At 40.5% G+C, this 23,435-nt stretch overlaps 1 protein-coding gene across 1 annotated transcript in view; it reads right to left on the reverse strand.

Moving 5' to 3' along the window:
* Window positions 1-23,435, reverse strand: part of AP1M1 (adaptor related protein complex 1 subunit mu 1) — a 28,876-nt gene that overhangs the window by 3,562 nt on the left and 1,879 nt on the right. The window contains exons 2-11 of the mRNA XM_069102122.1: window positions 17,414-17,570; window positions 15,288-15,355; window positions 14,047-14,177; window positions 13,186-13,333; window positions 10,527-10,653; window positions 7,276-7,418; window positions 5,407-5,478; window positions 3,764-3,922; window positions 2,045-2,170; window positions 905-980 (exon numbers count right to left, since the gene is read on the reverse strand). Coding sequence (XP_068958223.1) covers window positions 905-980; window positions 2,045-2,170; window positions 3,764-3,922; window positions 5,407-5,478; window positions 7,276-7,418; window positions 10,527-10,653; window positions 13,186-13,333; window positions 14,047-14,177; window positions 15,288-15,355; window positions 17,414-17,570 — 1,207 coding nt within the window. The remainder of the gene's footprint in view (window positions 1-904; window positions 981-2,044; window positions 2,171-3,763; window positions 3,923-5,406; window positions 5,479-7,275; window positions 7,419-10,526; window positions 10,654-13,185; window positions 13,334-14,046; window positions 14,178-15,287; window positions 15,356-17,413; window positions 17,571-23,435) is intronic.

The following is a 23,435-nucleotide window of genomic DNA, read 5'->3' on the forward strand; positions in this document are numbered from 1 at the left end:
CACACACACACACACACACACCCCTCCATCTATTCTTTGTCTTCATCTGCAGGACTTCTTTAGAATCTCTTCTTTTAGAATTCTTTAGAATTTTTCTGCCTCTTCCCTGAATTTCTCTACTTCATTCTTGGCAATGATTGCTACAAAAACTGCAATTATCTTCTTGGTGATTCTCTTGCTTATATTTATCATGAAGATCTCAAGGTGAGATAACTAAATATTTCATGATGTTATGTTTCTTTTCGCCTTTGGATACAAAATAAAACCAATTTTACCATCCCCTTTATTCACCTCTCAAAGGCATAGAAGGTAAGTGACCATTTTTGTGCAGCTTCCCCGCGTGTCTGCTCTCATTTATGATGAATAACGTCAATATTGATATGGTTTCCTTCTGAGTGGCACAAAAGACAATTATTTTCAGGGTTTTAATTAGATCACCAGTCACAAAAATATAGTGTGACCCAAAAGTTTGGACTACATCCCTAAAACATGATCCCTGTGAAAGGGGAAGAAAGGTGTACTTTGATAGTAAGCCACACTCAAGCTCTATAAAAGTCAGGTTACAGAAAAAAGTATGGCGTAATTTTGGATCACACTGGCTGTGAAGCATGAGAACAATGCACCTTTCTTTCTGTCTATAACCTCCCTGGAACTTGGATGTGCGAAACCGACAGACCATTAGGTATGGCAGCCTGGTGAGTGGGGAGAACCTTAGACAGGCCAGGGTCTGCGTCCCAGATCCAACACTTAATGGCTGTGGACAAGTCATTTTTCCTCTGTGAACCTATTTCCTAAAATGAAGACAATAACCTCGGCTTAGCCTCCCTAAAAGGGTCTGTTGCGTACAAATGTGAGCTAATGCCAAAGGATTTGAGACATGATCAGTCAGAGTATCACAACTTACCTCCATTCTGGGTGATGTACCGAACCCAAGGCAAAGCCTGGTAACCACTCTTCTCAATGATCTTCAGGTAACGCACCTGCAGGGCCCAAAAGCAAACAATAAACATTTGCCTGTTCTCAGGAGAACAAAGTACCACCTTTTTGGTGATAGACTGCTTTCTTCCTGAGAGAAGAGTTCACTGAGGTGCAGAATTTGGAAATGCTAAGCAAATGTTTCATTGTAAACAAATGAAGAAGTATGGAAAAGCAGCCAAGCACATGATCCTCCTTTATTTTTAAAACACTGAGATAACCCAATGATAACCTGCTTCAGTAAGTAGCATAGGTATAGGGAACCATGCATGACCTCTCACTAGGGCAGTGTCTAGCAAAGAGTGCTTGACTGGGAGTCAGGTAACCCATCCTCTAGTCTTGGCTCTGCTACTAGCTAGCTCCCTGTATGGACTTTCAGCAAGGGACTCCACCTCTCTGGGTCTCAGCTTCCTCATCTATATAAATATAAAATGAGAAAGTGAGACTAAATGATTTCTAATGTCCTTCCCAGGTCTGACAATATGTGTTCTAAGGGCGCTCCCCCACCCCAGCTCTGACATCCCCTGTTCTAGGGGCTCTCCCAGATCTGGCATTCTGTTCTAAGGGCCCTCCTCGCTCTGACCTTCCACATCCCTCTCAGCTCTGACATTTTGTGCTTTGATACTTTCAGGGCTTTAAATTACTAACTAGTGTCAGAAGTTCTTATTTTAAAGTTTTTAGCCTCTTCACTTCCACATCCCCCCTTTTCCAATTAGATCTTCCCTTTTCTTTCTAAGTATTAAGAGAATCAATTTCAAATTTTGTGACGCCATTTAGTATTGTTACGTCCACCACCTTCTAACAATCTTTTGGAAGAAAATATTCATGATAGATAGGCAGGAGGCTTCTGAATAGCCTTTGATCTTGTTCATTTTTGAATCCTGAACCATGTTTGTCCTGATCTCCCATGTCCACCTTTGCAATGAAGTAACAGTGTATGTTTGTGACCACACACACACAGACAGACAGACAGACACACACACACCCATCCAGCAAGCAACAATATGAATATCCCCACTCCCACCCTTGGATATCGCTTCCAACAACTTTACATCATCACAATAAAGACCTGTATCCCTGAGGTGGTGAAATATGGAATTTCAAACTTGACACTTATGGGTGGTTTTCCCTCTTTGTCCTCAGCTTCAACACTGGGCAGGCCAAAGTGAGCTCTCATCAGATATTCTTTCCCTCCCTGTGTAGGGAGAAGAGAGATGAAACAGTAAATACTGAAACAGAAGCAAATTTAGTCAACAGTCTCGCCCCAAACCTTGACCACATTTTTGGCTGGCCTAAGTACTGGTTTGGAGTAATAAATTCACTGGGAAAAGTCCAAGAAGGAGGACACCATTTCTCACTTGCAGTGGCCACATGGCAGTGAGTCTTTCTCATGTACCATGCTTGCTTTCAAACTTTCTGTCAGTTTTACCAAGAAAAATAGCTGGAGCTATGTCTATAGTTGGCACCTGATAGAGGAGGCAAAAGCTGAATATGAATGGTGGTTACATAAAGATGTAGGAATGATCTTCTAAATGGATCTGCAGGATCTGGTCCACTTTAGACACAAACCACTAAATGGAAGTCAATAAGCTGGGTTTAAATTTCCTTAGTTTGGTGAAATCTGTACTAAGTACTGAAGTTTCCAACCTAATTGAGTCAGACCCTCTCCACAGTTTCAGCTGACTCCAGGTAGAGACAAATAGGAAAAGCAGAGGGAGCAACAAGATCTTCCTATGTGATCCCCAAAGCCTCCTGCTGAAGGCCTGCAGTGGCTCCCTAAGACCTATAGCAAGAGAAGCCTGAACTATCTGGCCGTGTACTTGAAGCCCTCCATACCTGGCACTGCCCCACCTTTCCAGTACTTTATGCTCTGAGAAGACACTTGTGCTTTACATCCCAGTTATGGCCAACACGCTTCTCCTGTGCCTAGAATTTCCTCTCCACAAACCCACCCTGATCTGTGGAAATCTTATCCCTCTCTCAACACAACTGCCTTCCTTATCATAATTTTTTCTTCCTTGGATATGGTTTTCTTTATTTTGCATCTCCTGTCCACAGCTTTGCACTCGGCAGCTGTGCTACCCTGGACAAGTCACTGAACCTCTATGGGCCTTGGTTTTACATCCATATAATAGTGATAATAGTTATACTACTTACTTCAAAAGGAAAGCTCTTTGTAAACCTTAATGTGTTATTACAATGGAAACTGGGATTATGATTTTTCATTAGTTATCTTTCATTCTTAGCATCTCTACTAAACTAGAAACTTCTAGAAATCAAGGAATGGGTCTTATCACTAGTCTCCATATATGTTCCCTCATTAATATAAGTTACTTGAGGGCAAGGACTGGCTTTGCTTTTATATTTATATAAAATATCCCCAGTGCTCAGCACAAAGTAAGTGCTTAATAAATGCTTTTTCATTCATTCATTCATCTAATCCCCTTATTTTCTTTAGTGCCAATCATGGACTCTGAATGCAGCAGGTACTTAATAAATGTGCTGATCTGAACCTTCCTCATTCAGACTGTGGGGGAAGGGGTTAATGAAAAGCTTGAATTTTCAATTTAGAATTCATTTCTAGGTATATACGGCAATAACTGACCAAGTTGACATATCTAGATAAGTTGGGCTGTCATGAAGGCCAAACCACCAGCCACTCTCTTGGTGCATTTGAAAAGTTCTTTGAGAGTCTTACACAGGGGAAACACATGAAGGATGGGGCTAAATTTTCATCTTTTAGATGAAGAGGAGGTGCCACCAGTTAAGGGCTGAGGAACCCACTCACCGGGAAGGATTTAATCGACCAAACAATTTCACTGTTCTCTGGGACCCACTTGACGTTTCCCACAGTGGTTTTGAACTTTGGCGAGTCGGCATCATTGGGCACGGGAATGTGGATCTCCACATTGTTTGCAGTCGATCGGCGTTTAAACTGGCTTTTTGCCTATAGAAAGGCCACAAACAAGCTGAGCTTTCTTAGCACAAGATAAAAGCAACATCCACCACCCCCACTCCTTTATTACAACTTGTTCTGCAAGCTGTGAAGGGACACGAATACAGCTGTGGTCAGGAAATTGGGCAAGGAGGGAAGCATTTTTCTGAGTAATATTATGAAAAGACTCTATAGCATAATGATGTGGGGCAGAAGAAGAAATTTTAGTAAATATATTCCAGAAAAGTGAAATTAAATCCCTACATGTTTGGCTTCTATTCAAGCCTTTGTGGATTAAAAAATAAACCAAACTGGGTCTTTGTATAATTTTCACCATGTGACTAAAAGACCTGCCTCTCAGTCCTAGGTCCAACACATCAACTGTGTGGCCTTGGGTAAGTCACTTTATGTTTTCTTATATTTATGTTAATGAACAAATAAAATGAATAAAAGCTGTTTTTTTCCTTTGGTATAAATAAAAAAATACCTGGATCTGCCCTGTGGGACAAAGCAGCTGGCTATGGCTCACAAAAAGGTCTCCTCTGGGAAGCCCAGCCTGCTGCCCTCCCCAGTAAATGGCTCCTTCCTCTCTACTTTAGTTGCACTGCTCACATAATCTTCCCAATGGGGGCTGAGATCCTCCCAGCACACCTCTGCTGATGGGGAGCTCTCTGCTCACAGGGCAGCCTGTTTGCTTTTGCATGGTTCTAGCTGGTTACAAAGTGATTCCCAATACTGGGATGGCAACAACCTGCCTCCCTGCAACTTCACCTTTGTCGAAGGGCTCCCCCCAGAACAGGTCCCTGCCTTTGCAGCCTCCTTTCTGCCAGGTTAAACATTCCCTGTTCCTTCAAATGAATCTCATATGCCATGGTTTCGAGGCCCCTCCCCACACTGGGCAGGTGCCTCTGGGCATGACTCACTTCTTGTAATCCATTAGGGACTCATTAAGTGTCCAGGCAGTGTGGCTGAGCAGAAACAGCACTAGACAGGTGACGTCAATTCCAGTTCTGACTCTGATACTTACTGGTTATCAGATCCTGGGCAAGTCACAAACTTCTTGGAGTCTCCATTTATCAGTAAAACAGGAATTAATAATACACATATGCTATCTATGCACTGGGTTAAGAGGAAAACATTTTTAGAAGCTATAGAAATGTGAGTAATTCATAGTAATGCTAATAATAATGATAATTATCATTACTATACTAATTACAATCTATAGTTAAATTTACAAGGGTGAACTAAGCCATGAGCTAAAACCCTCCTTTAAGGGACAAGAGAAACTGCCTAGCATTTCCAAAGCAAACTGTCCCTACCTCACAGGACTGTAGTGAACAAAGTGCTTTGTAAACTCTAAACTGTTACAGAAATGAGAAATGCTACTATAACTATCACCACAACCAATAAAAGAATGTTTTAAAAATGAAATCTATGCTTTGTCTGGTGGACAGGATCCACTTAAAGCTCACCAGACTTCTTAAAGGGCAACTGACCTTAATCATGTACTCGATGCGGCTGTGGGAATGTTTTTCAATTACAGATTCGATCCATATCAAGGGCTTTACCTGGGAGGAGACACAAAGATCATAAAAGCAATGAGTCTGATTTTAGTGGCAATTTAACCCTTGCCAGAAACAGACACCTCAAAACTGTCTAACACAAGGTAACATATCTACGTGTGTTTCTGGCAAACTAGTCTAAGACAAAGAAAAATCAGTAAAGTTGTTTTTACAGAGTTAGGCTTGGTAACCCCATGGAAAGGCTCAGAGCTCCATGAAGGTTGACACATAAGAAATGAAAGATCCTCATTTAGTCACCAATTTTCCATTTGTTCAGGACTGTACCCTCTGAAGAAGCCAGGCTGCCCTTGCTGGAAAAGTGGTCCTTCTGGCTTCTTTCTCCCTGAGCATTTACTCCCAGATCTCATGGCTTTCTTCATCCTCATCCCACCTTGGTCAACATTTTCCTTTGGGGTATGAGGAGAAATGTTGCTCTTCTAGAAAACAATGTCTGTGCCACACAATTCAGCATGTGAATCTGGAATGCCCTGCTTCCCATTCCCCAGGGATTCCACTACTAGATCCATATTTAGAACTGTCCTATTTATAGTAACAAAGAACTGGGAACAATGGAACCCAAGGACTAGAATATTCAATCACCGAGGTATAGCTAAACCTGTTGTGGTTTAGCAACAGAGCATACTATTATTGTGCTGTAAAATAGGACAAACATACATAGAGAAATACAGAGACTTATAACAAAGGGATGCAGAAAATTAAAGCAGAAAAATATAAACAAATCAATTATGATTGTATTAAAAAACTCACTAGCAACAAAACAGTTCACTGGTAGAAAAGAAATCAAAATGGGATAAAGAACAAGCAAGCTGTTAGTATGATTTTATTCAAGTTATTTATAGTACTATTTTTCCTCTTTTTACTTAAAATGTAAATAGTTTGGATTTGACAGTTTTTATTGGAGGTTTTATTCAGTATTTTTACATAACAATTTATTAAATTTCTTTTTTAAATCAATTTCTTTTTAGTTTTCAACATTCACTTTCCTAGGTTTTGAATTTTCTCTGCCTCCCTCCCTTCTCCCTCTCCAAGATGGCATGCAATCTGATAGAGGCTCTACATATACATTTTTGTTACACATATTTTCACACTAGTCATGTTGTACAGAAGAATTAGAACGCATGGGAGGAAACATGAGAAAGAAAAAACAAAACAAAAAAAGAGAGCAAACAGTATGCTTTGATTGATTTATTAAATTTCTAAGAAAAATCATTTGTATGAGATATGCTGATTTGTATTATTCTCTATTTTACTTTTATACCTTGTCTCCTCCAGAGTGAGGAATACCCCAGATGGATGAATACGAGGTCAAGAAACTGGTCTCCTGTGAATGCAGCTGGGTGTGATTCAATTTACCTTTACTTGATTATTCTGAGGTGAATGGAATTTCTGAACCTGACAGGCTTAGCTTGCAGCCAAGACTCATGGCCAGAGCTCCCAGTTTGTTACCATCTTTCTGATATCTCCTTAGGTTGGTGCTTTAATACATTGATTACAAACCATTCTTATCTATTTGTTAACTGGCTTCCCAGGATGGCTAAGCAAAACCCTCCTGGTAGAGATGGCTGACTGCCTCCCCAATCAGGGGAAAGCCCACCTGCAGTACTCCTTGGGACACAAGGATGCTTATGTCATTTTGGTTAACAATTGGGAAGATGTTCCTTGTTTCCTTTCTCTCTCAGATGACACTTTTTACTTAGATCTTGGTGAGGTACCAGGCACTGCTTACCTTTTTAACTAATGTTCAGCATCACTGCCACCACACCCTAGCCCAGGCACACTTACGTGGGTGTTGAGGCGATAAGACATCAGTTCAAATTCTCCATCAGGGGGGATGAAAGAAATTGTACGGTCATTCTCAAAGCGGGAGAGGCGCACACACTGGTGGAATTTCACATCTTCCAACTCTACTGATTTACTTTTTCCACCTGGAAGACAGCAAGGGCAGAATGTGAGGAAAAGAAGCAATCAAGAGGACAGCAGAGAAGACAGTAAAATATCTTAGAAGACAGAATGCAAAAGGGGCTAGGAGTGAGTCAGAAGACCTGGGGGGTGGAGGTCGAGATCAGTCACTGATGACAAAGCCACTTCTGATCTCTGAGCCTCAGTTTCTTCACCTGAAAAACTGGGTGAATAACCTCTGTATTACCCACCTAATGGGGTTGTATGAAGAAAATATTTTGTCCAAAAGTGAGCAATTATTAACTAACCAAAAACCAGTAAGGAAATAGGCCTTTCCTCCTTGCCTTATCAGCAAGTTCCATACTTTGCTAGCTGTGGGATCTCGGGCACATCACAACCCAAGCTTTAGTTTTCCTGGCTTCAAAATTATATTTCCCTGAACAGTGGGGTGTGAGGATCAAATGAAATATTGGATATAGAAGCCTGTTAAAACTATAATGCATTATAGAAATGCAAGGTAATACTACTCATGATAGTCAATCAATAAGCATCTAATAAGCATCAATAATCTACTTTGTGTCAGGCACATAAGCTCTGGGGATATAAAAAGAGGCAAAAAACAGTCCCTGCTCTCAAGGAGCTCCCAGGCTAATGGAGGCGGCAGCATGCAAACAGCCGGGCACAAACAAGTTATGGACAGGATAAAGAGGAAATAATTAACAGAGGGAAGCTACTAGGATTAAAGAGGAATGGGAAAGGTTTCTTTAGATGTGGGATCCTACTGGAGACTTACAGGACCCGAAGGCTACTGAGAGGCAGAGGTGAGGAGGGTGATCATTCCAGGCACGGGGGAACAACCAGAGAAAATGCTGAGAGCATACAGATGGATCTTGTTCAAGGAACAGAAAAGCCAGGGTTAACAGAGAGGATCCCAGCATACATTGTATGGGGCAAGGGGGAGGAAGGTGTAAGGAGCCTGGAAAGTTAGGAGGGGGGCCAAGGCATGAAGAGCTCCAAATGCCCTTCAAACAGGATTTTATATTTTATCTTGAAGGTCAAAGGAAGCTATTGGAGTTTACTGAGTAGGAAAAGGGGTGATGTGATCAGACCTGAATTTTCAAAAGATCATTTTGACAGCTGAGTGTAGATGGACTGGAGAGTGAGAGAGACTTGAGGCAGAGAGACCAACCAGTAGGCTAATAATAATGATAATAATAATAGCTGACATTTGTAGAAGACTTTGAACTCTGTAAAACCCTTGCTGCTATTATCCCACCTGACTGACAACCACCACCCTGGGAGGTGGAGATGCCCATTTCAGAGAGAAGGAAGTTGAAGCACAGAGAAGCTCAATGATGGCTTGGGTTCCGCAGCAGTGGCGCTGGAGGCAGGAATGGCACTCTCCAAGGTTGCTATGCACTACAGGCCTCTGACAGCCTCCTTTAGTGGATATTCTTCCAGGTTGTCCCTGCTAACTCCAGCTATGCCCCGAGGCTCTGTCCAGGGTCCTCTTCTCTTCTCTCTTAGTACTACTTCCCCTGCTGATCCCATCAACTCCCATGGGTTCAATGATCATCTCTACGCTGATGATTCTCAAATCTATATAACCAAACCTCTCTGGGCACCTCCGGCATCTCCAACTGCCTATTAATGGACATCTCAAATTGGATGTCTTTTAAACATCTTAAACTCAACATATCCAAAAGTGAATTTATTTCCTCTCCTCCCAAACCTTTCCTTCTTCCCAGTTTTTCTACTGCTGCTGAAGACACCCCCTTGGGCTTACAACCTAGGAGTCATTCTTGACTCCTCACACTCTCATCTCCCAGGTCCCATCTGTTGCCCAAGGCCTTTTTTCACCTTTGCAACACCTCTCTCGTTTCACCTCCCTCTCCTCCCTCCTCTGATGCTGCTACCACCTGGTGCAGGCCCTCCTCACCTCCACCTGGACTACTGCAATAGTCTGTGGGTGGGACTACCTGCCTCAAATTTCTCCCTACTCCAATTCACCCTCCATTCAGCCACCAAGTGATTTTCCTAAAACTCAGGTCTGACCATGTCACCTCCTTCCTTACCCAATAAATTTGAATAGTTTCCTCTCACCTCTAGGATCAAAAATAAAATTCTGTTTGGCATTCAAAGTTCTTCATACCCTGGCCCCCCTCCTGCCTTTCTAGTCTTCTTATACCTTACTCTCTACCACATATTCTGTGATCCAGTGGTAATGGTCTCCTTTCAGTTTCTTGAAAAAGGTACTCCATCTCCTGATTCTGGGCCTTCTCAGGTTACCCCTCCATGCCTGGAATGTTCTTCCTCATTATTTCCAATTTATCCTGTCTACAGACTATTTGTACATGTTGTCTCTATCACGAGATGGAGCTCCTCAAAAGCAGGGATTGTCTTTTGCCTTTGTATCTGCCAGAGCTTGGCATGGTGCCTAGTACACAGTAAATACTTAATACATTTTAATGACTGTCTGAGAAGAATGGACATTGGACTGTGACCTGAGTCCCCATCCTGGCTGAACTGCTGATTAGCTGTGTGACCTTAGCAAGTCATGTCCCTTTTGTGGGTCTCACTTCTTTCACCTGAAAAAGGAGATGCCAGGACTAGATGATCTTACTTATGGAGTAAACCATATAAAATATGTAAAATTTCACTTATTAAGATTTATTGGTAAAGCTAGTCTGAAACAGACAAAATGTATATTATATGCTACTTTTAAATAAATATAGTTTTGTAGTTTTACATGTATACAGCAATTCCAAACAACCTAGCAAAGAAGCAATGTTAAAAGAAAATATAAAAATAATTTGCATAAAGTGCCATCCTGAACAATGAATAATACTTCAAAAGGGCTTGAAATCAGTTTCTTCCTATGGGGAAGCAAACATTTGTCTTAAAATCTCATTCATATCATTTATCTGCTTAGCAAATTCTTCTTTTTAGGATAGAAAGGTTTTCTTCCATCTACTGCTTTCCTGGAACAGTAAACAGGGTTTCATACTCCCCTCTAAGAATCAGAGGCTCATTATCCTACCAAAGAAAAGACCAAGTCCTTATATAGCTGGGACATGCTCAGGAGGAAACATGGACAAAGAACTCATAAAGAGGCCATTAGTGTGTATACTCACGCCCTGTATTGTCAAAGAGAACTTTGTCGTTGAGGCCCAGACGCAGTTCTGGCATCCCTGAGAGAAACACCCTCATCTTAATGGAGCCCACGATTTCACTACGAAGGACATTCCCATTGGCGCTGACCTATTTGAAGAACCAAGCAGTTAAGGAAACTATTATGGGATAGATCAAGAGAGTCTTTGTACATTAATATAATGAAATTAGATCAATCAACCAACAAGCATTTAATAAGTTATTACTATGTGCCAGGTACTGTGAAAAGTGCTAAAGATTCAAAGAAAAGCAAAAACATGGTCCAAGTCCTCAAGGAGTAAACAACCTCATGGGGAAACATAACATGCAAAAAGACATATATCAGATATATACAGCATAAATGGAAAGTAATCTCAGAGGGAAGGCACTAGCAATGGGGGGGGCAGGGTGGTGTCTGGGACAGATCTTAAGATAGTATAGGGTTTGACAAGCCTGACTGGGCTTTCAATAAAGTAGTATTATCTCTATGCAAATGACCCATAAATCCACCTATCCATCTCTGAGCTCTAGTCCCACACCAATTGCCTGCTGCTCCACCTGGATGTTACATAGGCATCTCGACCTCAACAGTTCCAAAATAGAACTCATTAGGCTTTCCCTTTCCCTTCTCCTAACTTCACTATTTTTGCTAAGGTAACACTAACTTTCTAGTCACCCAAGTTTAAGAATCTTCGATTCTTCACTCTCACCCAACATCCAATTAGCTACCAAGTATTGCTGATAGAAATGGAGGCAAATGGAAACTTGGAGAAATAAAGTGACTAGTGAGTATGAAAGGCAAGATTTCAACCCAAGCCTTCTGACCGCAAGTCTTTCCCTACTTCTGCTTCAGGAAAAAAGGACCCTCTCTTTTTAGCCGAGAATAAGCCATTCAAACAAACTTTGACAAATATGTAAAATTACTATTATCTAGTTTTACACAGAAATAAATCTTCCTCTAAGATTTTTGTGAGACTATCTTCCATTCTATGCATAAAGGCCAAATGGTGGTGGTTGGTGGAAACCCCAAATTCCTGCTAGTCTCAGTGTGACATGTTTCAATGTTCCCACCTCCCTAAGCTGGACAGAAGTCAATTTAAGGAAGAACAAACTGCACTTTCAGCTTGGTGTTGAATTAAAAGAAATAAGTTCAGGTAGAACAGGTGGGAAGAGAGTAGAGATTATTTTGATCCTTTCCTTGCTTTCCAAACTCTGGGAAACTTTTCCTTTTATGCCACACTGATATTGACACTGAGTGAAGCAGGCCTAATGTAGGTCTTGTTCACCTAGATGTGGTTTCATAGAACACAAGAACTAAAGAGGACCTTGGAAATCATCTTCTAGATGGAAGACCAAAAAAAAAAAAAAAAAGGAACATGGCTCAGTTGTACAGCTAGCAAGAGCTAGAACCAGGGTTCAGATCCAGATTCATGACTTTTAGTTCTGCAATCTCAACCAAACAAAGGATAGGATAAAGAGGATCACAGATGATAAAATGGACAATTTTAATAACATGTAACTTAAAAGTTTCTGAACAAACAAAAGCAATGCAGCCAAAATTAGAAAATAAGCAGGTAATTGGGGGAAAAAAATCTTTTTAGCAGGTTTCTCTGATAAAAATCTCATTTCCAAGGTATGTAAGGTCCTGACTTAAATTTAAAAGACTAAGAGTCATTCCCTAATTGGCAAATGATTAAAGGATAAAAATAAGAAGTTTTCAAAGAAGGAAATTCAAGGTATTAAGTCATATGAAAAAAAATCATTAATATTTAGAGAAGTGCCAATTAAAGAAACTCTGAGGTTCCACCTCATACCCATCAGATTGGCAAAACTGACAAAAAAAGGAAAATGACAAATGTTGAACAGACTGTGGTAAATGAGGCACATTAATACACTATTGGTGGATCTGTGAATTAATATAGTCACTCTGGAAAACAATTTGGAACTATGCTCCAGAAACTATTAAACTGTATTTGACCCAGGCAATACCATCATTGATACTCCAAAGAAATCAAAGAAAGAGGAAAAAAATATTTATAGCATTTCTTTCTATAATAACAAAAAATCAAACTAAGGGATGTTTATCATTTGGGGAATGCCTGAACAATTACAGTATACGAATGCAAGCGAATGCCATGTGCCAAAAGAATGAAATGGCGTGGTAGAAGTGAAATGTGGGAAGACTTATATGAACTGTTAAAGAGTGAAATGAACAGAACAAGAACAAATATATGCAATACCAGCAACTCTGGTAAAAACAAACAACTCTGAAAGGTATAAAACTCTGATCTGCCCAATGGCCAACAATGAATCCAGAACACAAATGATGAACCACACTACTGCCTCCTGACAGAAAGGGGATGGACTCAGAGAGCAGCTGAGACATATTTTTTTTGGACATGGCCAAGGCAGGAATCTGTTTTGTTTGACTATGAATATTTATTAAAAGGGTTTTTTTTCTTTTTTTTCCCCATGTGGGAGGGAGTGAAAAAATATTTGTTAATCAAACAATCAAACAAAACAAATTTTAGCGCTCTTTCCACTGCACACCCAACTGGGGTGTCTCAGACATCTGCAGATTTGCTTTAACATTTTAAAATTTTATTTTCATTTTTCTAAAAGCATGTAATTCAATGAACTCACCAAAAGGTTAACAGATTCTATGACATCTAGGAACACTTCATTCTTTCTGTACTTGATTCCCTCAGATCTCCAAGACACAGCGTTGGTGACTGTAGCTGGAGGACGTGGGGCTCCAGTCTCTAGTTTGTGGCCTTCCTGAGTGATGTATCTTTATAACCAGATGATTAGTGTTAAGGAAGTATGACTAACACAGAAAGAGTAACTTCAGTCAATGACTTAATGCTACACTTCAAGGAGTGAACAAAGGAAGCTCTTGGCAGCCTAGAAATAATATCATAAGGCACAGAATGATAGGATAGAACCTTAGAGCTGGAAGGGAATTTACAGGTATCTAGTCTAGATGGATACTCCTCCCCCCTCCCCCCAAACTACCTATGTTCTAGGAGAGAAAAGCTTAGTTTTTGATTTTCCCAAGTCAAAAGAAGCCACTTAATCCATGACTTGATCTGGCTGCCAATAAAGAAACTTAAGCGAGCAGGATAAAACCTAACAAAACCATTCTAATGGAGTGAAGCATCATGGCAATAAAGCCATTCAAACCCTTCAAGGATGACGTATGAAAGATGAGGAGACAAATAGTGTTTCTAAGGCTTTATCAGTAACACTGGGATACCACTGTGCACTGTTTCAGGAGTTTGAGAAGCTGTCATTGATAGTACCGGGGCTGACCAGATCAAAGTTCCCCTTCAAACGTGGCAGAGTTTGTGAACTGCCATGGCTACATATAGGCGAGGGCTAGCCTGACAGACACAAAGTCTGATCCCCTAGGTCATGCCTGCCAGGACCTGCCATGGAAAGGTTACTTCCATGCTACAAGGAGGAACTGGAAGAGGGTAGATACATCTGGCTACTGATACTCACTCTTGCAAAATTTTGCTGTCAGTGGTTTGAGGGTATCCAAAATCCATTAATTCATCTAGTAATTCATAAATAATAACAAAATTATCACGAATGCTCTCTTCTTCCAACTCTTTGAAATATTCAGAAAACACCTAAAATGAGAAAACACATGAAAAGTTCACAGCTGATTCCTATATATCTCTGCCTCTCCTACTTGGAAAGGCACTTGGCAGTCTGGCTTATGTGTCACTCTTCAATCATCTGTGCTGGGACAATGAAACATTTAATTTCCTCAGTTCTATGTTGAGGATGGAACATCAAGTAGCAGGATGAGAAGTTCAATCTTGGCTAGAAGGCAGAGAACTGGCTGGTCTAAAACTTGGTCAGCAGCACACTCTCCTGCAACCCCTGGATCTTCTTTCTAGATGTTTCCTCTCTTCTATCACCTTTAGGAGAGCCTATGACTCAAATCTAGCCCTCTGGAAAATGTCATCTCTCTAATGAGTAATGTTGATCACCTTTCCTAACTCAGTCAAGTCCTCATAACCTAGTCTATTGTAATAGTCTGCCATCCTATTTCTCTGCTTCAGGCACTCTCATCTCCAATCTCTTTTACCATAGTAATTTTCTTAATAAATGCTCAGATCTGGTTAAATCTCCTTCCCCTTGCTCAAAAGCCTTCAGCAATGTGCTCTTGCTTATCAAATAACAAAATCGATTCCCAAACCTGGTATTTAAGGCTTTCTAGTTCTACCCTACTTTGCTAGTTTGCTTATTTCCCAGTGCTCTCTTACATTTATTATTGTTATTCTTATTTTTATTACATATTCCAGGCCCCCCTCAACTCATTCTACCCTTTCTTGCCTCTGTTCATTCACACAGGCCATTTCTTAGGCCTAGAATAGCATTCTACTCCTCGGCCCCACCTCCAGCTTCCAAGAAATCTTCTTTTATCTTTCTCTACCTGGATATGATCTCCCTCAGGGAACACTGCCGAAGAGCATCATTCTTACTCACATCCCCACTCCACTATGATCTTTCAGTTCAAACTGTTTCCTATTACTGTCCTCCACACCACCACTACAGGTCATGCTGCCCTTTACACCATCTCTTGTCAAGGTCCAAGGAGCAACCTCTGTAATGTACTGCCCTCTGGAGGACAAATGGCATGTGACAAGGGTCATACTGAGGTTGGCTGTGCAGGGTGAAAGAAGTTATATTTTCAAGAAAAGGAAAATCCAATTTCCTTATTTGCCACTTACCTGTACTACCTTGTAAAGAAAGGCAAACACCAGAGACACACAGGCATTCTTCTTAGATGTTGCAACCACTGACAGAAAGCCTATTAAGGAACCTTCAAAGGGAGTACATTTGGAGAGGTCAGATAATCATTTACTTTTCCACAGGCCAAAGACCTGATGGAATCGTGGTGGTAACTCAGATCACACTGTAGATCAATCATCAACAGGACATATGTGGCAGTTGCCTCTAAATGCTTCAAAGAGAAACCCTCTCCTAACCTCTAACGCCTGACTCAAGCTTCATTTCTATCAGAATGCCCTCCAGAATTTGTTCCTTCTCTCTCCCAGTCTGTGATGTTCTTTTTCTTTTTACGTCTCTCTATATAAGTGTTAAAGCGCTTGTGTTAAGGCTGCAGACTGATATTTTATCAAGTGCTTACTAATGAAAGGCAGTGTAGTACAGTGGCCCAAGGTCTGTGCTCTAGGGTTGTTACTCATTCCATGAGAACCCAGATGAGTGACTTTACTTTTCTGAGCTTCAGTTTCCTCACCTGTATAATGGGATTAATAATATCTGACTGGACAGGTAAGGGGGATGACAAAAATCTAAAGCATTACTACCTACTCACCATGAGGGAAGCACTTTGTAAACCTTTACAAGCTACTTTAATGTGTAAATCGTTATTCTGGTCATTTTAGACCTTGGTTCTTGACCTGAATGTGAACCAGTCTGTGAACTTTCTTTTAAAAAATATTTTTATAATATTTCAGTATCACTGGTTTCCTTAGTAATTGTATATATTTTATTTTATGCATGAGAAGGGATCCAAGACTTCACCAGGCTGCCAAAGGGGCCCACAACACAAAAAAAATGTTAAAAACTTCTGTTCTAGACAGATATCTAGAATTTAATTCTAATCAGTACTTGCTTTAGTGCCCTTTAGCTTTGCAATGTGCCAGCAAAGGAGTTTGGCCCTCCCTGCCCAGGAGTGACTTCCAGCATGGACAGGGGCAAAAAGCATTCCAACCTGTTTCATCACTCTCCTCCCCACCACAGTCTGGCAGGTGCAGAGGACTGGGGAGGCACACTGCCCTCATGGCTGCTTAGTCTCCAGCTTCTTCTGTCTTCAGTATACATATTCAATCCTTACACTAAATACAATGAGAAAGGTCAGCCAGATACAATGTCCATAAGGGTGTAAATATTTAGGAGCTACTCAGAGCTTTCTCTTCCTGGAGCTCCATTCAGATCTTTCTAACATCCATCAGTTCTCCTAAATTCTTTCCTTCACGCTTAGGGCCTGAGCATGATAGGCATTTTGGTGGCACAGATGTAATGAGTCAGACCAGTCAGAAGATCTGCTGCAGGGAGTAAGGATAATACCTGTCTGAATTATGGACTGTCCATGGATAAAGAATATCTTTCAGGTAGGAATGGAACAACTTTTATAGCCAAATCCTAAGCCTTATTCCCTAATAGTGTCAAATTCTAGATCTGTCAGGGGGAATAAGGCCAACAGTTTGTTGTCATTAGTCCCTTCCTGCTTAGGGTCGTTTCAAGTGATGGCAGAAAGGGTTACTACTCTTAACAGCTCTGGTACATGACCTGCAATAGAGAATAAAGTACAAGAAAAAACACAAGTTGAGCTAGGCCTGGGGTCATTTCTTTATACTGTGTTAAAGAGTTATCCTTTAATATGATCAGATCTGTGGGAATAACAAGATGCTTGAAAATAGGGCATTTTCTGAGTTCAGGAACAGGTACCCTGGCTCAGACAGGAGTAAAGGGGAAGTACAGAAAAGAACAAGGGATGTTGGGAAATAAAGCATCATTAATATGGACCTGAGAAATAAACAAGTAAGTGTGTGTTTGTGTGTGTACACAGAAAAAGCACTGAGGGAGTCTGTAAAATATAGAATGTCAGAGATAAAAAGAACTTCAGAGATCATCTAATTCATTTTTTTCATTTTATGGGGTAAGGAAATTAAGGCAAAGAGAAGGGAAGAGACCTGCCCAAATTTACAACAAGCTTGCAAATTAGTGACATTGCTGAGGATAAAACTTAGATCTCCTAGCTCTAGTCACATACCAAGGGTTCTCTTTGGGAATAACTTGGGGTCACATGAGGAATTCCCCAAAAGGATACAATATAAATTGTTGTGTTTAATCCACATAAAACGAACTCCTCCATGAGCCAAGATGGGAGACAGCATCCCTTCTTCTTCCTTTTCCATCAGGATTGGCATGAAATGCTCTACCTCTGACATGTCCACATCTCCTCGGTAATTTCGACAGATAAGCACCTGTAAAAGAAAAAGCATTTGATTGCATTTTCAACTCAATCTTCATAATCACCCAGAGTCATTATATATGTTCTCTTCTGAGACTTTGCTAGGAGGGCCTCCTCCTTCTTTCAACCCTGTGCTAAACTATTCCAACTCCTGGGCTCTTCAGTCAAGACAGTGGGATTCTCCTGGAAGACAAGACCTGTGGAGGCTCAGGCAAACTAACATTTTATTTTGAGCTCTGGGACTGCCTTATCTTAGTTCTGGTCCTGTCTTATGTTAAATAAATCTTAACTTCCTCTTATTTCAGTTGCTCAAAACTACGACTATACACCTGAGGAAAAATCGAGATCCCTTTCGCCCCCACCCCCTTGGTCTAGCTCATGCTCTTTTCCCTCTCCAGTCCCTATTATGCTCTGCCTATCCCTTCTGCTGTGCCTCCCTGGAGTCTCCACTCAATGGTTAAGCTCTCCTAGATACTTTTCTCTAACACCAAATGAGACCTGGCTTTCTTTTAAAGACACCAAACCTGTCTCTATCCTTTTCAGTGACGACCGTTCCATTTTCTCATACCTGAAGGATGTTTCCTGGGATATACTTGTCAGCTGACTGAAAACTCAGCATCAGGAGGACCCCCACTGCCACTTTCAGAACCTGGCTCCATATACCCTAGAGCAATTGTCCTGGATCTTCCTTCTTTCTCCTACTTTCAAACTCTAAGAAAATGCTGCTATTTACACTTGTTGCTTCTACTCTCTTTCTTCTCACTTATTCCTCAATGCTTTACGTTTGTTCCTGGCCTCATTACTCAACTGAAACTGCTCTTTCCAAAGCTATTAACAATCTTTTATTTGTTTGGGGTTTTTTTTGCTTTTTGGAGGGGGGGAAGGAAAGGCAATTGGGGTTAAGTGACTTGCCCAAGGTCATACGGCTAATATTAACTGTCTGAGGCCAGATTTGAACTCAAGTCCTCCTGACTCCAGGGCTGGTGCTCTATTCACTGCACCACCTAGCCGCCCCTATTAAACAATCTTTTAATTGCCAAATATGACAGTCTCTTCTCAGTCTTAATCCTTGACCTCTTTCCTCCCTATTTGATGTTGTTTACCATCCTCTCTTCCTGGACATTTGTCTAAGGATCAGGTCATCCTCACCTTCACCCTTGACAGCAGAGAACAAAAACTGCTAATGTCCATTACTCTATGGCTGAACTACAGCAGTGCCTGCCTAGCATACTTCTTGACATACCTTTCACTTTAACTGGAACTCCCCCCATTGATTATACTCCAAGAACTGAACTGGAGTGAAGGTCAGAGACACCCCAAGCATCCCTAGAAAAACTGGCTCTGTTACTTCCTGGTGTGTGACTTTGGGCACATTTAATCTTTCTGGACCTTAGCTCCCTCCTCTATGAAAGGAGAGAGATGAAACAGTTATCTCTAAGGTCTCTTTCCAAGGTATCAATATTATTGTGAATACTCATGTTCTCCCTCCCTAGCTAATGGAAAAATTTAATACCACCACCTTGGGAGGAAAAGGAAAGGAAAGGAAAGGACAGGAAAGGAAAGGAAAGGAAAGGAAAGGAAAGGAAGGAAGGGAGAAAAGGAAGAAAGAATAAAAGGAAGGAAGGAAGGAAAAAAGAAAGAAAAAGGAAGAAAGAAAGAAAGAAGAATTCTAAAATACATGAGAATGGATTAAGGGTGGTAATCAGTCTGAGAGACTCAGGGAACACCTTAATCTAGGTAAGGTTATTGCCCTTCTGCACCCCTGACCAGAGTGAACGGCTTGGGAAAATGGGTCCCCTCAACGTGCACCAACACTTTAAGTACCTACTTTTCTGTCAGTCAAAAAGCATTTATTAAACACCTATTACGGGTTGGCTCAAGGCTAAGTTCTGGGGATACAAAGAAAGATAAAAAAACAGTTTCTGCTCTCAATGAGTTTCCAGTCTAATGGGGGAGTCAACATGCAAACAACTGTTATGAACAAGCTAAATTCAGGATAAATTGGAGATAATCAACAGAGGGAAGGCACTATCATTAAGGGGAACAAGGAAAGGTTTCTTGTAGAATAGAGATTTTGGCTGAAAAGGAAGCCAGGGAAGTCAGGAGGAGGTGAGGAGGAAGAATGTCAGGCACAGGGGAAAAATCAGTAAAAATGCCCAGAGTTGGAAGATGGAGTCTCTTGTTTGAAGAACAGGAAGGAGACCAATGACACTTAACTTCAGAGTATGTTACAATGTTAATAAACAGTTTTGGGAGACTTCTTATCAATTGCCCTTTATTAATAATAGCTGACATTCATAAATCACTCTTAAATGTTACAATATGCCTTACATGCATATTTCATTTGAGCCTTCTGTGAGGTAGATAGTACAGATATTATTATTCCTTTTTTATAGATGAGAAAATAGCCTCCAAGAGATTAAGTGACTTGCTCATGATCACACAGTTTGTATGTGTGATGAACATTTTTGTACACAGGAGTCTTATTGTCAGTAAACCCCTTGAGATAAAGTCCCTATTGTGAGATTATAGATATTACTGGGTCACAGGATCATAGCCGATCAGATCATAGATTTAGATCACTGACACAGGCTAGACAGGCATATAGTCAGTAGTTATTGACTGATTGATCAATTGACCAACCTAGTAAAAAATCTCCCATCCTTTAGAGAAATTCAGGATATTGGTTTTGTTTTTTGTTTTAATTGCTGATGAGATTCTAGGGGAACTAAGAAGCTAAAGAGCAATGCAGGGAGTGATTTGTTTGATTGGGGTAAGGAGGAAGGGTTTGTTCTCTTTCCTTTCAGCACTTTTCATTCTTGGTAGGAAAACAGCATGACTAGCACTGCTGAAATGTTGCAAAGCCTGTTGAGTGATCTGATCTATAACATCAACATTGGATATTGACCAAAGTCAACATCCAATGTGTAATCCATTGTCCAGCCTCCTTTCCCTGGAACTGTTTTTAAATAAGTGCCCAAACCACAGTGAGGAGATGAGTTAAGTATTTCATGCAAACAGTGAACCAACCATCACGTGTATTTGTCCCTATTTCTTCTGTATAAGGTTCTTTTCCCTTCTGACACTTAGCATGCAGGTAGATGGAGCATTTCTTAAGCACTTACTATGATCCAGGTACTGTACTAAGCACTGTGGGTACAAATACAAGCAAAAAAGACAACTTTTAATCCTACCTCCAAGGAACTTACATTCTAATGGGAGAAGCCAACACTTAACAAGGGTTCTGGAATTTGAGGGGTTGGAGGGGCTAGAAGGTGAAATCTAGAGAGTGAGAAGTGAGCAAGAGCGAAGTGAGCATGGTCTATGTGCCCAAAATGGTGAAATAGTGGCCCAGGCCAGGGACTCTTCAATCAGAAGAAAGGGCCCCATAGTTGAGGCATCTCTATGGTGAGAAGGTCATTGATGAAAAGGTGAAATTCAGAGTATGAGGAATGTGGCTGGGAGTAGAATGAATTTCAGAATTTGACTCTCAGTATATAAAAATAATCATTTGGTTAGTGAGATGAATCCCAAATTATCTTTGTCCTGTCTTTCCTAAGCTTGCTGACAACAAAGGTGTCCACAGACATTTGGTACTGGGAGTACCAAGGAAGAAGTGCTTGAAGAGCCAAGCAAGGAAAGGAGAAGAGGTCAGGGGTGTATAGAAAGAAGTGACTTTAAGAGGGATGTGTGCGTGACAGAATTCATTCCAAGGAAGGTTACAGGATCTCAACTATTAGGAACCTCAGAGATCATCTAATCTAGTCCATTCTCTGAAACTATTAGCTGAAAAGAAATAGGGGTAGTTACATTAGATACAAGAAACCTTGGTGGGAGCATAATCACTGTCCTCAAATATCTGAAGATTTCCATGTGGAAGAGGCAGCAGACTTACTATGGTGAACCCAAGAGCTAGGTATCCAGAGCCCTGGATTCTGGTCCTGTCTCTATCTCTTCCTTTCTCTTTTGTGGCCTTCTAAGCTGCTTCCTCCCTCTGGACTTTTGTTCCCTCATTTAGAAAATGAGCAAACAACTTAAATGGCTAAGTGTGGTGGTGTGTGCTCCTGAAGCTTTGCTGACAGGCAGGGAAGGAAAGTGGAGCTATTTTTTAACTTAGGTATACTGTTTTTTTTTTCCCTAAATGATAGAATTAATTAGTTCACTGACCTACACTTTCCATCACAGAGAAAGTCTGGCGATATCTGTCGAATCTACTCATTCAATTTTAACAAACATTTCAAAATGACTACTATATGCTAAAGGATGTGAGTTTCTTGAGGACAGAGGCTGTTTCATTTTTATATTTCTAGTGCCTGGTACACAGTAAATACTTCATGAATATTTGTTGATTGATTACAGGAACTTCTACTGTGCTAGAGAGGAGATTCCTTTTTAATTTGATACAAATCTTACAGTAACACTTAAAAGTTCTATAAGAATGTCAGATATTATTAATAATGGGCAACTGATAAGAACTCTCCCAAAACGGTTCATTAACAGTATTTATAAATAACAAAATTTATTTATTTATTATTTGTAATAATAAACTATGTGTCCAGTGATTGACTAGCTGAACAATTAATGGTATATGAACATAATGGAAAATTATTAGGCCATAAAGAATGCCAAATATAAAGAATTCAGAGAATTATAAGAAGATTCATATGATATGATACAGAGTGAAGGAAGCAGGGCCAAAGGAATATACACATTGATAGTAAATAAATACAGTTGACCCTGGAGAAGTAGTAAAATTCTGGTAAAAAATAATGGTCAATGTCATACTGCCCAAATTAAAGGACACACCTTACCTTTCTGCTAATAATCAATAAAGTTACTTTTCTTCTCCAGAGAATGTACTTTGTTGAGGGATTTGCTTGGGCATTTATTGGGAATTAGATGTGGCATCAAAAAAATATATCAAATACAATTTATTTAAGCCAAATTGAAGTCCCATAAGAATGGTACTAGGAACACTAAAACTTAGAACGAACTAAGATTGTCAAAGAAAGTTAAGGACAACAAAACAGATTTTTAAAAAGCTATGCTGAAGAAAAGAGTTAAGAAATATTCAATGTAGATGGGACAATGATAATGAATGGACAGAAGACAATTACTCAGCTAGGACTTTGCTTCTGTTTCTCTGCCAAGGAGAATGGTTTTTGGACTGGAAAGGACAGAATAAATGGAGAGACACTTAAAGAGCTCCTGTTTGATGAGTTCTAGTTGTTGTTGAGTTCAAGTGATCAGGTCCAGGCAAATTACATTCCAGGCTACTGAAAGAACTTTCAGATGCTATTTCTGAGCCATTGTCAGTCATCTTTCAAGGATCATGTAGAAGAAGAGGGGTGCTGGGGCTAGAGAAAGGCAAATGTCTTCCATAAAAGGGAAACAGACTATGAAAACCATTGTCCAATAAGTTTGACTTTGACTCCTGGAAAATTCTAGAATGTATTATTGAAAGGGATCTATCTCAATGCTGGTGAACATTTAGAAAAAAAAGTGGTGATCACAAAGTGCCACACTTTCACCAGAAACAGGTTATGCTAGACTAACTTCATTTCCTCTTTCAACAGGACAGATCAGGGCACTGTTGTAGATATGGTCTACTTCCCTTGAGCAAAGCATTTGATGGATACCCTCACGCTACTCCTGAAGGCAAGATGGAGAGGTATGGGCTTGGCAGTAACACAATTAGGCGGATTCAGGATTGGCTGAATGACCATACTCAAAGCACAGTGAAAGACTCTCTACTGTAGTGTCCACTGAATCTGTGCTTGGCTCTGTGCTACTTGACATTTTCATCAATAACCTGGAAAATTATATATATGGCATGCTTATCAAATAAGCAAAAAGCACAAAGATAGGAGAGGCAGTC

This window comes from Petaurus breviceps, unplaced genomic scaffold, assembly GCF_028583685.1.
Source record: "Petaurus breviceps papuanus isolate PSGF00001 unplaced genomic scaffold, PetGlider_PUasm1.0 523, whole genome shotgun sequence".
Taxonomy (NCBI): domain Eukaryota; kingdom Metazoa; phylum Chordata; class Mammalia; order Diprotodontia; family Petauridae; genus Petaurus; species Petaurus breviceps.